This window comes from Vombatus ursinus, unplaced genomic scaffold, assembly GCF_900497805.2.
Source record: "Vombatus ursinus unplaced genomic scaffold, bare-nosed wombat genome assembly UNPS02014825.1, whole genome shotgun sequence".
Taxonomy (NCBI): Eukaryota; Metazoa; Chordata; class Mammalia; order Diprotodontia; family Vombatidae; genus Vombatus; species Vombatus ursinus.
Window position 1 is genome coordinate 9,903,410 of NW_020954603.1, and position 17,499 is coordinate 9,920,908.

General features: G+C 42.4%; 1 protein-coding gene across 4 annotated transcripts in view; it reads left to right on the top strand.

The window, feature by feature from the left end:
- TGFBR3 (transforming growth factor beta receptor 3) overlaps window positions 1–16,080 on the top strand; it is a 235,195-nt gene extending 219,115 nt beyond the window's left edge. For all 4 annotated transcript variants that reach the window (XM_027838021.1, XM_027838022.1, XM_027838020.1 and 1 more), the window contains 2 exons: window positions 1,989–2,096; window positions 15,703–16,080. In XM_027838021.1, coding sequence (XP_027693822.1) covers window positions 1,989–2,096; window positions 15,703–15,818 — 224 coding nt within the window. In that variant the 3' untranslated portion in view covers window positions 15,819–16,080. The remainder of the gene's footprint in view (window positions 1–1,988; window positions 2,097–15,702) is intronic.
- The last annotated feature ends 1,419 nt before the right edge of the window (window positions 16,081–17,499 follow it).

Sequence of the window (17,499 nt, forward strand, 5' to 3'; positions counted from 1 at the left end):
ATAGAGAATTCTCAAAGAATGAGCTTAGGAGCCTGCGTTTTCCCAGTTTGTTATTTCTGTCTACAAGGGTAGAAGGAGGCATGTGCAGAGTGAGAAGAGTGATGGCAGCATGAGGGTCTTGTGATTGGAGCCTTCAGATTTTGCAGGTTGAATAGGTGCTTTCCATTATCCTGCCTAAGGATGGCATTCTTTTCCATAGAAACACCTTTCCCCATAGTTTCTTCCTCAATCAACCAGTCAATCAGCATTAATTAAGCACCTGCTATGTACCCTGTACTTTGCTCCCATTTTGCAGATGAAACAGCTGAGGCCTAGAGACAGTCAAGTGACTTACCTAAGGCCAGGTGGTCAGTGAGAGAATGGAGGCAGGTCTCTCACCTTTCCAACTGACCACACTCCCCTGAGTCCCTTTGCCCTAGAGAACCTGCTTAGAAATTACGTACACCTGTAACTCAAGCAGTGCCTGGAACGTAATAGGCACTTACCAGAATACTTTTTGATTGGCTCTAGCTGGACTTTTTATAGTCATTGGTTAGAAAGCAGAGAGAACTAGGTCAGAATTTGTATAGCTATAGAGTGTTTCAAAATGACCATGACCCGGGAGTGATATTTGGAGTGAAATGAAAGGATAGGGAAAGACCCAGGCCTGTCATTTATAACATTCGGGATCCAGAGACCTTACAAATTGCACTTTCCATCAAAGGCCTCTCCCTTGTAAAACGGATTTTAGCTTTTTAGTTGAAGACTTGAAGAAGGTAGTTCCCTTAACAGAAAGGAAATATTCTATTTTTGTGGCCTGGAATTCATCTCAGATAGAAAAACCCGTTGCCAAGAGCGAGGAACAATCACTTCTATTTATGTGTTTCGCTGACTGTAAAACTGACATCACTCCCTCTTTGAAAAGCCCTTGCGTCCCCCTCCTGTTAGTGAGGCTAAGCTTGGAAAAGTGTCTTGGTTGCCCAGTGGAGTCATCAAGATGGGGAGCTGACTATAGGAAAGAGATCAGAAAAATGAGACCATCCAAACGGGGGGAGGTTTTATTCCTTCCCCCATTTTTTTTTCTTTTTTATGCTACTCATTCTACTTTTAAAGGCTTATAAAATGTCTCAAAATATGTCTGTCTTTTCTCCCTTACCTGCTTTATTTTAAAGGTATATACTTCATCATTCATTGTAGAGGCAGCTTGACTTAGTTGATGGAGGGGGTTGGGCAGAGAATCAGGAAGATGGGTTCAAATCCCACTTCTGACACTTCATAACTGAGTAGCCCTGGGTAAGTCTCTTAGCCTAGGAGAGGCAGTGGGGTCTAGTGGTTAGAGTGCTGGACTTGGTGTCAGGAAAGCCTGAGTTCAAATCTCACATCAGATACTTTCTAGCTGTGTGACCCTGAGGCTCTCTCTGCCTCAATTTCTTCATCTGCAAAATAAGGATAATAATAGTTAATAATAATAATAATGATAATGATAATAAAATAAAGATTATTGTAAAGATCAAGTGAAATGACATAGAGAGTGCTTTGAGTCTGAATGTAGATTGAAGCATGCTTTTTTTACTTTATTATTCTTGGATTTGGGGTCTGTGTTTTCTTTTGCTACATGGCTAACATGGAAATGTTTTGCATGACTGCGTATGTATAATCTATATCTAATTGCTTGCTTTCTCAGGGGAGGGAGGGAAGAAACTCAAAATTTAATTTGGAACTCAAAATTAAAAAAAAACAAATGTTAAGAATTTTTGTTTATATGTTGAGAAAAAAATTTTAAAACCAGATAAAGTGTTTGCAAAACATTAAAGCACTAGATAAATGCTAGCAATTATAATTAATGGCTTCTGGTGTCCACAGAATACTTTGTGTCTGTAAATATGGACACGACTGTGAAAACAAGTGTTAAATTTTGAGTACAGCACCTATGAGGGGAATCTAGCCCACTCAATGTATGAATCTCGCCGAAGTTGACAGTTTCATCTCTTTGTTTTCCTTCCCCCCAGCAATTTTGCCAGGCCTGGACACGCTGACCGTCATGGGCATCGCCTTTGCAGCTTTTGTGATAGGAGCACTCCTGATGGGCGCCTTGTGGTACATCTACTCTCATACGGGTGAGTGTGGCTACCATGCTTCTGCTGGGGAAAGGAGAGTGATGCATGTTTTTTCTTAGAACATTAGTCTGGGAGTAGCTTTGGTGCAGTGGATAGAGCACCAGCCCTGAAGTCAGGAGGACCTGAGTTCAAATCTGACCTCAGACCAAACACTTGGCACTTAATAGCTGTGTGACCCTGGGCAAGTCACTTAACCCCAATTGCCCCTCCCCTAAAAAAGAACATTTGTCTGCCTCCAATGTGCAGACCTGAATAATCAATATGATGAATTTTTGTTGTTGTTCAGTAGTTTCAGTCATGTGCCATTCTTCATGACCCCATTTGGGGTTTTCTTGGCAAAGATACTGGAGAGGTTGGCCATTTTCTTCTCCAGCTCATTTTACAGATGAGTAAACTGAGGTAAACAGGGTTAAGAAACTTGCCCAGGGTCATACAGCTAGTAAGTGCGAAGTGTTTGGTCTGAGGCCGGATTTCAACTCATGAAGATAAGTCTTCCTGACTCCAGCTGCCCTACTTTCCATTCCCAGTGGACACAGTCTCCTGTGTAACAGTCATATACTGATTTCCATAATTGCCAGAAAGGTCCTAAGACTTTGGGCGCTAAAGATGTCAGACAAGAACCATTACTGCTCCTTGCATGTGGTTTAACATTTTACTGCTGGGCCAGGTTTGTACCAGAATCCTCATTCCTGGCATTCTAAGAATTCTCATTCCACCCCAGGCAGAATTCTCCAGGATTACAGAAGAAGTAGAGTTGAGTCTCATCTTATGTCGTGGAAAGTTCACCAGGTTCAAAGTCTACCATACGATCAGACTTTGGAAGCATTTAATAAAGAGACTGAATCTTTAGGTTATTGGATTGATCCCTTCCCCAACATCCTCACAATCCAAGAGCAGCCTGCCATCTAGCCTTTATATAGCATATTAAAGTTTGCAGTGGGAATACCCCTATTGAAATCTAGATACAATTAGAGCCCTCATCACTCAGAGAGGCAACTAGGAATTTTGTTCCGTCTAGAATATGAGGTTGATACAGATGGCCACGAGGTGACTCCTGACGTTAAAATTTTGTGGTTCTTTGTCATGAGTCTGATGTGGGTCCTCATCTGTGCGGTGACGGGATTGACCTAGAGGGCCTCTGAAATCCTTTCTAGGACTCCTCTAGGGTCCCATGTTCTTCTTTTCCTTTTTTTTTTTTTTTTGGCTAGGCAGTGGGGTTAAGTGACTTGCCCAGGGTCACACAGCTAGTAAGTGCCAAGTGTTTGGTCTGAAGCTGGGCTTGAACTCAGGTTCTCCTGACTTCGGGTGCTCGGATCCCATGTTCTTACACGGTTTCTGGGCCAATTTATTGCAAAATTGCCCTCCCCTCCTCCCAAAATAATAATAATCCTGTTAAAGTGAATAGCAGGGACCATTTAAAAACAAACACCCCCTCCAAAAAAAAAAACCAAAAAACCAAACCACTAGCTAGAATATCACCGGTTTCCCATTATACTAGCTCATAGAGGGAGGGAAGGCAGGGAGATCACAGACCTTAGATGGTATAGAGTACCAGCAACTTCCATCATATATCAAAACAGTCCCATTTATAGCGAAGCTGCTCTCCACTGGTTTCTTTCCATTTCATAAACAGCTCAGGGCAACCAAACCAAGCCATATATTTAAATTTTTAAGTGTATTATAACCAGGACAAGAGTCTGCATAATCTCAAGTTTCCACTTTAGCATAAAACAGTCCTTTGCCTATGGGTTACATTCTCTACTCACTGCATTTTGAAAACACAGCCCTCAAGGTGATCTATAACACTCTCATTTTAGCCTCCATAATTTAGTCTTCATCATGGAGTAGGATTAGATGAGACCATTACTGAGACAAAGCTGGGGGATGGTACTTGGGGGAAACCGGGCCAGGTAGGGTGAAGAATAGGAAAAGTCTAGAATGAATAGTTTTCAATCCAGTAGATTGGCTTTGCTTACTGGGTACTAATCTCATTGAATTCATGGGCTAGCTGGAACAATGAATAGATAAATAGAGCATTGGACTTGGAATCAGGAAGACCTGAGCTCAAGACTTGCCTCAGATATTTACTAGCTGTGTGACCCTGGGCAAGTCACTTAACTTCCAGGCCTCAGTTTCCTCATCTGTAAAATGGGGATATTAATAGCATGCACCTCCCAGGTTGTTATGAGGATTAGCAGAGATAATATGTAAGAAAGGAGTTTATAAGACATGAAGTGCTCTATCAATACCAACTATTATTGTTATCATTGTTATTTTCCTTTCTTTTAAAAACGTTTTAATGTCATTTCCTATTCAATTGATTTTTAAATCTTTTTTTTTAAATAAGTGTTATCGATGGTTTTGTTTTTAAGTCTACCAGGGGTGGGGAACCTGCAGCCTCGAGGCCACATGTGGCCTTCTAGGTCCTCAAGTGCAGCCTTTTGACTGAGTGCAAATTTTACAGAACAAATCCTTTCATTAAGGGGATTTGTTCTGTGAAGTTTGGATTCAAAGAGCCAGAGCTTGAGGACCTAGAGGGCCACATGTGACCTTGAGGTTAGAGGTTCCCCAGCCGTGATCTAGTCATTTCCAGATGTAACACCCCCATTTTATTGTAATTGTAATATAAGTTCCTTGAGAGCCAGGACTCTTTCTTTCTTTCTTTCTTTCTTTCTTTCTTTCTTTCCTTCTTTTTTCTTGTCTTTGTATCGCAGTGCCAGGCACATGGTAGGTACATCATAAATGCAGGTTGATATTTGATTCATTCATTAATTCTCCTTTCTCTTTGAGTAGTCTCTCAATCTACATTCCAGGCAGAGAAACCAGTCATAGGCCGATGTACTGAAGAGCAGAAGTCACAGAACAGAAAACTTAAGAAAGGTCACTGCTGGCTTCTGAATGGGAGAGTATAGCTTTTAGTGATGGAGGAACTTGATTGGAGAAATGGAAAGCTGACATGATAAGGCCCACCAGGAAGAAAGTTAAATATAGCACTACAGTCCATATTACCCTCACGCTGCTCGGGGCTTGAGAGGGAACTAAGGTAGCACTTCAGTGTTTCCTCAGGAAAAAGATAAGGTGGAAGGACAGGAAGGTGGAAGGAGAAAATTCACTTTGTTTTATAAGATAGTAAACATTGGCTCACTCTTCCAGGCATTTGGGAAAGGAGTTGACTTCCTTCCTCTGATGTATGCACACGTGGTCTTCTGGTGGGTTCAGTTTGGGCAAACTCTGGCTTATCGCTAAGGCCTGTGCTCACTCTTGAGAGACCCTGTTAGCTCAGCTTTTCTTCCCATTTATCCTGGACATACAAGACTTGTAGAAACCCTTTGATCTCTAAGACAATGTGAAGTCTCAAAAAAAAATGCAGCCAGTAGAGACTCTTCACTTAGCCCGAGGGAGCCTAGGGAGGGTGAGTGATGCTCTAGACGAAGACCTTGACGAGTTCATCACTGGATCTTACTAGAGGCTTAGACAAGGAGGATGGGACCTCAGCCCAGCTCTGTCCTCCAGGTCCTGCCTGCCTTCAGCATTCCCCTCTGCCTTTCACTGATCCCAGAAACAGGAAATCAAGACATTCTTTGGCTCCAGAGACGCCTGATAGAGCAGGTACCTGCATATTTGAGCCCTTTTGCTCCCTTTGGGGAGACTTCTTTGCTGACCCAATTAAAGGGCCCAGATGGCCAGTTAAAGTAGGGCTTCATAACCATTTTTGTATCATGGATCCCTTTGGAAGTCTAGTGAAGTCTATGGGCCTCTTTTCAGAATGAGGTTTTGAAATGGATAAAATGAAATATATAGGATTATGAAAGAAACCAATGATATTGAAATAGATTTATTCAAGTTTTTTTAAATGTCACAGGACTGAGATTAAGAATCTCTGAGTTAAATATGGAAATGTTTTATGTGATTGCACATGTATAACCTATATCAGATTGCTTACCATCTCAGGGAGGGGGGAGGGATAGAATTTGGAGCTCAAAACTTAAAAAAAAACCCAAATGTTAAAAATTGTTTTTAACATGTAATTGGGGGAAAAACAAAATATTATTTAAAAAGAAAGAAAGAAAAAAGAATCTCTGAGTTAGTAAAAAAAAAAATTCATAGAAGACCAAAGTGTAAATATAAAATGGGAATGGCCCCTCCCCAGGAATTGCCCCAAAGAGTAGCCAATGCAGAATCAAAGCCTGGCTTTCTCATTCTGTAAAGTCATCGTTTCCATCCTAACATGTTATGATAACGAAATGTATCCATGTTACTTTGCAGTTTTCAAAGCCTTTTGCAAATTTTTGTAATCCTATATGGTAGATAGTGCAAGTATTACTATCCTTTTTTTTTTTCACAAGGGAGGGAACTGAGGACCAGAGATGTTAATTAGCAGAATTTAAACCTGGATTTTCCTGACCTTCTGTCAGACATCCAATCCACTGTACCTCCAACGGAGTTTTTACTTAAAAAAGCAATATAGAGTTTTGTCTTTTAGGTTGAGAAAGTTTTTTCCCCCCATAGCTAGATTTCTGCTTTGAGCTTTGTACCCACAGCACCCATCACATGGCCTGTCACACAGTATTTGTTGTTGTCATTCAGTCATGTCTGATTCTTCATGACCCCATTTTAGGGTTTTCCTGGCAAAGATGGTAGAGTGGTTTGCCATTTCCTTCTCCAGCTCATTTTACAGATGAGGAAACTGAGGCAAACAGGGTTCAGTGACTTGCCCAGGGTCACCCAGATAGTAAGTGTCTGAGGCTGGATTTGAACTCATGAAGATGAGTTTCCCAGATTCCAAGTCCAGTGCTCTATCCACTGTGCCACTTAGCAGTGGCACTCAGTAAACACTTAATAGAACCTTACTGATTGATGCTTTAGGGAAATGAATGTTCGTTTTTTTTAAAATTTCCAACCAAAAGTTTCAATTGACTCTTCTTAACAGCCGTGAAATATGAGACAGTCATAACCAGGAGGGTCCGTGAAGTGGGAGACATTAATTTAGCAAAGAATTACCTTCTGCTGGGAGGACAGACTCCTAGAACAAGAGATATAGATCTCTTTCATCCCCCTCCTCTCTCCCAAGTTACCTCTGGATAGATAGCTGTCAATCCTGTCCTTATATTTCTCTAGGGAAAGATTCCAGAAATTCTCTGTGTAACCAGCATGGCTCTTTTATGTCTTACCTAAATCACTGCGGCTGCAATTTAAAACCATTTCCCCTTGTTCTGCTCTCAGGGGAGGCAGAGATGCAGCTGATCAGTCCTCCCTTTGGAATAACCTTCCTACATAGTACCAGTGGAAGTTTTCTTTAGCCCAAATAATCAAGATGTTGTTCATCTCTTTTAAAACTCTTTTTCCCCTCCTCTCTGGGGGCCTCTTCAAGTTATCCATAACTTCTTAGAGCTTTACTTTTCTCTCTTGATTTCCCAATCAGAGCTGGTGAGGGCTGAAAGGTGAGAGTCTTTTTTTTTTTTTTTGGCTAGGCAATGGGGTTAAGTGACTTGCCCAGGGTCACACAGCTAGAAAGTGTTATGTGTCTGAGGTCGGATTTGAACTCAGGTCCTCCTGAATCCAGGGCCGGTGCTCTATCCACTACACCACCTAGCTGCCCGTAGGTGAGAGTCTTCTGATGGAATGAGCACTAGGCAGGGTAGAGATTAGGGGGAAGAGAGGAGAGATTCAGGTTTGGAGGATGGATCTTGAATTCCTCACTTATCCCAGATGGAAGATACAAGGATGGGGACTCAGGCAGTAAAGCAATGCTAGTTTCTGGGTCAGTCCAAATAAATTATGAAGGGGACAGAGTTGGCCTTGATGCCTTTCTTATCACCCTCTCCTAGCTCCTAGCTTTTACTTCCCAGGCAGCCCTGACTCTTTCTTACTGGACCAAATCCTAAGCAGGCTTGCTCTCCCCCAAAGACCCCTGGCTTCACAGTCACTCCTCCCTTTCTCTTCACTTCCTCTCCCAACCCCAAATCAAAACTTATATTCTTCTTTCAAGTTCTGCAGTTGAATAATCCTTATGACTTGGGGAAAATCACACTTCTTTGGGCCTCAGTTTCTCCATCTGCAAAATGACTAAATGATTTCTAAGATCCTTTCTATTACCTAATTCCATGATCAATCAACAAATAAGTCAAGGTAGCAAGCATTTATTAAGCGCCTACTATATACCAGGCAAAAACAGGCCCTGCCCTCAAAGAGCTCATGTTTTAATTGGGGGAGAGTATTCGGTGACAGTGTGAAAACAAGGATTTACAAACAAGGTATATACAGTGAAAATAGAAACATTGATTATATGCCCACAGCACACCAAGCAGGATCCGAATTCCTGCCCTCAAACAGCTTACATTCGATTGGAGGAAAACAGCATATACACAGATAAATAAACACAATCTGTTTATAAAATAAGTACAGAGTAATGGGGGGGGAGGTAAAGAAGGGTCTTAGAGAAGAAGTAGCATCTGAGCTGAGATCTGCAGGGAGCTCGGTAAGAAGGGAGCACGTTTTAGGCACAAGGGATGGCTCTTTCTGCTGTTCTTTGATCTTGCTGCAAATGCTAGGAGAAAAGCATCATGATTCTTTTTTTCTTATTTTTTTATTGTCAAGTAGACTATTAGCTATAACTCGACTCCAGAAACTAAAATACAGCATCTGAGTCTTTGGTAAACACCTGCAACCTCATCCAGTTAGTGAGATTTCCCACCCTCTTTTTCTTAAGAGTGGATGGCGGGAGTAAACACCTTGTATTTTCTTGTATAGAGCAAAAGTGTTTTGCATGGACAGGTCAAGAATTTCCAAAATTCTGGAAGTTGAAAGAACTTTTTAATGGGAACTGATTAAAATAAACTGACAGAGCAACATATTGTACTTGGCAGATAGAGGTTGGAAAGCAAATATTCAGACTTCCTGGGCAGGGAGTTGAGCTGGCCCTCTTCCGAAGTGTGAATAAGCAAGCACAAGGCCCCTTCACAAGGGGAAAATGTTATTTACTGTCAATACTGAGGCTTGGCCTTCGTGCTCCGGCTAAACTGGGCAGAGAAGCCGGCTTCAAGGGGGCAGGGCTCAGGCCAACTCGCTCTGTGCCACATCCTTTATCAAAACGAGGCAAAAAAGGGTACGAGTTTGGTTTGGCTTGGTTCTGTAGCTGGAATAACTATTGATGGGGTAAAGTCTGACGGAAGAAGAGAGTGAGAGGGAGAGAGAAACCAGATAGTGTTTGCAATTGGTGCTATAGGTCAGCCAGTTAAGCATTTATCGAGTGCTTACTGGGTACCAGGCTAACTACAGGGGAATAGAAAACCATTCCAAAAATAAGTAAGTAAATGAAACCATTCCTGCTCTTCAGGAGTTCATTCTAATGGGGATGGGGTTGGGGAACGAAATGCAAACAACTGTATACGTGCAAGATGCAGACAGGATCCATTGGACATAAGTCTCAGAGGGAAAGGCTTCTTGTAGAAGGAGGGATTTTAGCTGAGACTTGAAGGAAGCCGGAAGGCAGAGGTGAGAAGGAAGAGCCTTCCAGGCATGGGAGGGACAGCCAGTGAAAATGACCCCCAGCAGGAGCTTAATGCCTAAAGAAGATCTGCAGGTCAATAAGGATTCTAACGTGGTAGTTTTTTTTTTAAAAAAGTGGATTTGTGGTTTTCATATACTCTATAATTTATAAAGAGTTATTTGAGGAGACGGAGAGGTTAAGTGACTTGCTGGGTTAGACAGGATTAGAACCCTCGTCTTCCTGATTCTAAAGCTGGCTTCCGTCCACTATGCTATAGTGCCTCTTGGCGTAGTAACCAGGGACATATAAAAGTAGCAGACCATGGGCCAAGGCTGGGTAAGATGTACGAGGAATCCTGATTTAGAAAAGATCCTGCTCTGGATTCGGATTCTGGTTCTGCCATTTCAAAGCCTGTGTGATTTGGTCTAAGTCAGTTTTTCTGGGCCTCAGCTTCTTTATCCGTAAGAGGTAAAGATACAAAATCAAGTTACAAATATGGCCTCTGAGGACCCTTCCATCTCTAAATCTGTGACCCTAAAGAAGATTCCATTTGATTCAACCAATATTTTATTAAGGACCCGCTTTATGGAAGGTGCCCTGTATGAGTGCTGGAGATATAGAAACAAAACATTCCCTGCCCTCAGGGCACTTGCATTCTAGTTAGGATTTTTTGGGGGGCGGGGCTAGTCAATGGGGTTAAGTGACTTGCCCAGGGTCACACAGCTAGTAAGTGTTATCTGTCTGAGGCCAGATTTGAACTCAGGTTCTCCTGAGTCCAAAGCTGGAGCTCTATCCACTGCACCACCTAGCTGTCCCTCTATTTAGGATTGAAGGTTATCCAAGCCCCTTCCTCTGTCTTGATACGTCCAGATATGGAGATCTGATTCCTTTCTAGAAATGAAACCTTTCCCTATGTTTCCTTCTTCGTCCTCATCTCATCTCATCAACTCCCTCGCTTCTTTCGAGGTGGGACTCAAGGGACATCCCCTACGTCACATCTTTCCTGGCCCCGTGCAACCCCTCAATCTTCTTCCTCAAATTACTTTTTATTTAATTTGAATATAATTTGTATTTTGAAAAATGTTGGGTCAGTGCCCACCAGCATTCCTTTAAGGGTTAGCAGAACAGGGGTCAATCTGCATTGGTAAAGGGTGGTTCCTCAATGAGTGCTCTTTATGCCAATGAAATCACAAGTAAAGTCCCAGAATATTTTTTTTAAATCCACTCATTGGTATATATGTTATTTCCCACAGTTGTACACAAGCTTCTTGAGGGCAGGAGCTTCTTTGTTTTTCTTCTTTTTGTCGCCAGTTCTTGGCACATGCTAAGTACTTAATAAATGTTTAAGGGGAAGGGAATAAGCATTTATTAAGCACCTGCTATGCCAGGCACTGTGCAAAGCACTTTGCAGATATGCACTCATTTGATCTACACGACAGCCCTGCAGTCTAGGTGCTGTTCTTTTCCCCATTTTACAGTTGAGGAATCTGAGGCACACAGTGGTTAAGTGACTTGTCCAATATCACATGGCTAATGAGTGTCTGAGACAGATTGGAACTCAGGTCTTCCTGACTTCAGGCCTAGCTGTATGTACTGTAACGTCTAACTGCCAGAAATGGAATTTTTTAGAAGTCAAGGACTGGGATAAACCTTCTACCCCTAAATCTGCCTCCCACCCCCAATACAGCTCAGAAGCAGATTTCTTTCTTTACTTCCTATTCGTTCTTCTTCGTCTCTCCCTTTCTTTTTTTCTTCCTTTTTTCTTTTCTTTTTTTTCTCTCCTCCTTCCTTTTTCTTCCTTTTCCTTCTTTCCTTTCTCTCCTTTTCTTTCTTCCTTTGTCTTTTTCTTCCTTTCTTCCTTTCTTTCTTTCTTTTTTCTTTCTTCCTTCCTTCCTTCCTTCCTTCCTTCCTTCCTTTCTTTCTTTCTTTCTTTCTTCCTTCCTTCCTTCCTTCCTTTCTTTCTTTCTTCCTTCCTTCCTTCCTTCCTTCCTTTCTTTCTTTCTTCCTTCCTTCCTTCCTTCCTTCCATTCTTTCTTCCTTCCTTCCTTCCTTCCTTCCTTCCTTCCTTCCTTCCTTTCTTTCTTTCTTTCTTTCTTTCTTTCTTTCTTTCTTTCTTTCTTTCTTTCTTTCTTCCTTCCTTCCTTCCATTCTTTCTTTCTTCCTTCCTTCCTTCCATCCTTCCTTCCTTCCTTCCTTCCCTCCTTCCTTCCTTTCTCTTCCCTCCACATTCTCCTTGTCTCTCCTAGGCTGGCAGTGCAGCACCCACTCCCTGGCCCACATCCCATACTGATCAGCATGGAGGCTGCTCTGCTTTTCCAGCCTGCCTTGCTTTGTCCCTCCTCTGCTCCCACATGCTCATCATATTGGTGTCAGACTCAGGATGGCCACCTGGTCGACTTTAGCCCTCTGCAGCTCAGCACTCCAGAGTGTAAGCCGTCTACCAGCTTCAGCTTTCCCAGGACTACAGGCACATGTAGATTTCTGAGAGAGGAGAAAACCAGCATAGCTGTGATGCCTCCCCCTCTGTAAAGGAGGAGAGTCTGCTAGCTCTGCTTGTCACCTCCTCCCATCCCCCAAAAGAAAAGACATTCAGGGTAAACAAAGCCAGGGCTAGATGCAACGGAGAGCAGGCTCCTTGCTAGGCTAGGGTTAGTGCTGAAATATGTGGGGCTGTGTGGTTTGTAGGATGGTGACACTGAGGCTGCAGTTAGAGCCGGCAGCGGGGAAGCAGCAGGGGGCCAGGTCCGAATCTGGCCACGCAGCGTTTTGGCAGAAGCTTGGAGGGGCCCGAGAAAGGGATTGGCAGGAGCTGCAGTCCCTGTGTGGAGGATGCTGCAGCTTTCTCCAGGCAGAATCTTTGACTTGAATGAAAGGGGGTGGGGTGGGGGGAAGGGAAGTGTACAGCTTATCTGACTTGGAGAAGTTTGTGGTGGACAGGAAGAAGGAGGCTCTTTTGTAAACAGATCTGACCTGCCTGGGGCTTTCCAGAGAGGCTAAGGCCATTCAGAAGGCCCTGACTTTGCAAAGGAAAGGCAAGGTCTATCTCTAAATGCATCCAGCTATCGGGGACCAAAGCCCTGGAGACAGCTTCCCAAAGGCTGAGGCCAGTTGGAGCAAGCACCTTTTTCTGGGATGAATGCAAACCATGTGTGCAGCCCCAGAGTTCCTTCCTTGCTCATGCCTCGAACATTTGGCAAGAGAAATTGAGTTTAGTGAAAATGCAGTGGAGTGTGTCATGAAAAATGGTATATTTGGTGTGTGAGTGGATGTTCAGTCATCACTCAGAAGTAATTGTTGGGGTCCTTGCCTGGAAGAAAGAGCAGAATTTTGCCCATGGCCTTTGGGGAATACGTTGGTTGGGCCGAAGGCCCCATATGTAAGAAAGCTAACTCTACCCCTGCCCTTAGAATATATAGTCAGTAATCTAGGGTGAGAGACAGCCTGGCATATAGCCAGGGCACCGTGTTGCAGTAGGATCAAGAGGGCCTGTGTTCAAATCCTGACTCTGTCATTTACTTCATGTGGGACCTAGGGCAAGTCTTGTAAAATCTCTGAGTCTCAGTTTCCTTATCTGTCAAATGAAGGGATAAGATTGGATCAAGTGTTTTCTGTGTCCTGGCCCCCTTGGGCAGTCTGGTAAAGCCTCTCAGTTCCTTTTTTGAATAATATTTTTAAGTTCATAAAATGCATTATTATTTTTGTATTTTAATACAAAGGAGACCAAATATGTTGAAATATCATTATAATTTTTTTAATAAAACGTCTACAGAACCCAGGTTAAGAACCTCAGTATTTGATGGTCCCTAGGATCCTTTCTGTCTTTAAATCTACTCTCAGAGTCTAGAAGACCTAGGTTCAAGCATACGCACACACACACACACACACACACACATCCTTCCCCACACAAACACGCACATACATATACACACACACACACAAATGCACACATACACAAACACCCCCACGCCTTTCCCCACACAAACACACACACATCCTTCCCCATACAAACATGCACATACACACACACACACACACACACACACACACACACACTATCTGTAAGACCATAGGAAAGCCACATCTTTCTATATCTTCAGCAGTTCTCTAGGACTCCAAATAATAGGCAAGTTGCTAGCCTGTATCATAGAAGGAGTTTCAATACTGGGAGTGTCCCCTATTGATTATATATATCATAGACCTAGGCCTGTAGGAATGAGTGAGCAAATGAATGAATGGGCAGTTTAGAATAGGTTGGTTTCTTTGAACATTAATAAAATTCTCCCTAAAATCTTATGTGAAATGGATCAGTAATTTTGTCAGTGTAGGAAACTCTCAGTGTGGGAAGTCCTTTTACTCATGCCAATTGAAGAGTCTTTTTAACTTTAGATAAGTTCTAGGCACTTTCCCTAGGCACTTTCACAGCTAATACCAACAAAGGCATCTACTTGGATGCAGCCCAGTGCCTGAGCTGCCATGAACTACTTAAATCCAGAACTTAAAATGTCTTGGTTCTCCTTTAAAGGAATCCTCTGGTGACGTCAACTTTCCCTATACTTAATTCTTCCACGTTTCTATTCCTTTACCAACTCCTTGAAGCAGGATGAAAATTGGAGATCCCAAAGAAGGAATGTAGATAAAAGAATGTGAATTCTTCCAGTAATATATAAGTTCCTTGAGGACAGGGCCCATTTCTGTTTACCTTTGTATCCCTGGCACCCAACACAGTATCTTTTACCTAATAGACTCTTAAGAAATGCTTGTCAAAAGGAATTAAATGAAATTTTATCTGTCAGGTCACAGATCTTTTGCCATTGGTGAGTACATTCTGAAAAGGCACTCACATCATTACAACGCCCCATCACAAAGGTTTTAACAGTCTGATCCAGCACACTGGAAACCAAGTGACTGACATCATCCTGGGCAAGTCACTTAACCTCTGTGTGCCTCAGTTTCCTCATCTGTAAAATGAGGGTAAAAAAATAGCATACACCTCCCAGGGTTGTTCTAAGGATCAAATGAGATAATATTTATAAAATGATTTGTAAACTTTAAACTGCTATATAAATGCTTATTATTGTTGTTGTTATCATTGTTATTATTGAAGAATCATTTGTATATTTATTATTGTTATTGTTGTTATCTTCGTTATTACTGAAGAATCATTTGTACTAGAGGAGGGAAGGAGTTGTCTAAACAGGGGTTCCGGGACAATTGACTCATGCAGTGTGGACATAGCATTAGCTACCCCTCCAAAGTTTTCAGTCTCAGAAGCCCAGTTCTGTTGCCCGAGGACAACTTTTATTACCTGTCAGAGCTTCAGCTGCTGTGTCTTGAGGAGTAGATCCTGCCTTACTTAATTTAGGCTAGCTACAAGAATCAGAGTGCTTTTCTCCATTGTGGGTGATCCCTCCATCTAGGCTGGTTCCAGCTACTTTGTAGCTGGGTATTTGAGACTTGCCCTTGGATAGATGATTGACCCCCTTGTGGCTCGCCAAGTAATGGATGGGCCTCTCTGACCTGCGTGAGGTTGCTTCTTGAAGACTTCCCCAAATTTGTAGGACCTGGAAGACTTTGGGTGTAGACTTATGGGCCATAGCCCTCTCCATGCCGCAGTGAGAGATCAGAAGAAGGTGTTAGTAGATTTCCACTTGTGAAGTGGATCAGTAATTTTGTCAGTGTGGGAAACTCCCAGTGTGGGAAGTGCTTTTACTCATGCACATTGAAGAATCTTCTTAACTTCAGATAAGTTCTAGGCACTTTCCCAAGGCACATAGAGGTTTCATGATTTGCTGAAAGTTGCTTAGTTGATACATGTCTGAGGCAGGTTTTGAATCGAGGTCTTTGGGACTCCAAGCCCAGCACTACCTTCTTACCCTGTCTCCTTATCTTTACTCTACTTCCGTGGCCCAGCTATAAGAAAACCCTGGAATTTTTCACGTGGGGATTTCAAATTAACCAATTGGAAACCATGCTCCTTCCATGTTTCCTCTCCTACCTAGCTTGTGACCATGGGTGGGAAACGAATCAAACAAAATGGCAAAGAAGAACAATGTCTCCTTTTTTAGGATTCCTGTGTAATTCCTTTGTCTTCTCTTCTCTTTTCTCTTTGGTGAACAGGAGAGACAGCAGGAAGGCAGCAAGTCCCTACTTCCCCTCCTGCCTCTGAAAACAGCAGCGCTGCCCACAGCATTGGCAGCACCCAGAGCACGCCCTGTTCCAGCAGCACGACCTAACACCGTGGGCCAGCGGGAAAGCCAGAGAGCCTCACCAAGGAGGGCAGCAGTTCCGAGGGATTGTCCATTCACTGAGGCTTGGTCCCCAAACCTGAAAGGTTGAATTTGGTTCCCTTTGGAAAGAGAGAAGAGATTTTAATGTTAAAAATCACCAGATTTATTGGTCCCCATCCTCCTCCACCTTGGTCATCTTGGTCTTTGGACCTTCCCTGACATGTCAGGGTACATGTTAAAAAAAAATAAAAAAAAAACTCCTTGTCCCGCCAGACTGTTATCTCCTTGCAGGAGGACTGGAGGCTTTTCAATGTGAAACACATATAACTTTGCTTTGTCTATAAAAAAAAAATCCCCTTCCTTGGGATTTCCAGCTTTACAGGGTTCAAGGAGTTGGTAAAAGGATAGAAATATGAAAGAATTAAGTAATAAGGAAGGTTGATGTCACCAGAGGAATCCTTTAAAGGAGAACCAAGACATTTTAAGTTCTGGATTTAAGTAGTTCACGGCACCTTGTAAATTGAGCTGCATCCAAGTAGATAACTTTGTTGGTATGAGCGCCTTCTCCAATTGTTCTTACACGCCCTGAAGCTTCACATGTATTTGGGTGATGGTTCCTGCCTTTAGTAACCACCTCAGGACCCATACATATCAAGGCAACATTCCTTTACATGTGACATGGGCCAGAACAACTCTCGATGACCTGTACACACACACACACACACACACACACGTGCTCAGACAGTAACGACATCATCTTAGTGCAGATTTTGCACGTGTCCTCTCTCTAAACAGACCGTGACCAAGTTCTTCAGTCTTAATTGGTGCATCCTTCTGCCTTTGTGTTCCACTTAGGCAGGTATCCAGATTAGGACAGAATTTGGCACTGGACCCCCTGGAGAGCTTGTCCCATGATAACACATATAAATGCATAGAGATGCATGGGTATGATACCTAATCTGGCATGAGTGTTTTTTTAGGTTAAGAAGAAATGAGTTTAGTGGTACTCCTTGAAAATATCGTAGGACTTCCTAGGTGGATATTACTTGTGTGTATATTTGGGTAATAAGCTCTACCCTTGCAAAATAGGTCAAAACTTTATAGGTCCAGTTTATATATTATACATATGTGTGTATGTATGTATGTGTGTATATATATGCATATATACACATATATACACATATGCATATAAAATTTTTTTAAAAACAAGAAAAAAACCAGAAACTTTTTAAAGATGCAAATGCAGGTAGTTTCTGTTAAACTACTGGTTAGTTATCTGAATGATATCGATTCTGACAAAAGTTATGTCAAAACACAGAAGCAGGGTGCTTATTTTGACCTTTATTATTTGGCACCCTTGGTCTACATACATCCCAAACTTAAAAAAATTTGGAGGTAAATTTCATGAAATGAAATTATGTCATGCAACTGAAATGTGCTTCACTGATACCTCTGTGTTTGATGAAAAAAAAAATCCCCCAGAGGAAATTTCTTCTGCCAAATAATTTATTGATGGTGATAATTTCACAACCAGTTCTGTATCTAGCCACTTTCCAGAATTCCCAAAGAAATTATTTAGAATTCCCTAAGCAGGACATCGCACCCTTTCAGACTCACCAGCCAGTCTCATTTACTTGAAAGCAGTATGTGGTGTGCCTGATTCTCCACCAGCAGGGCTCTAGACACC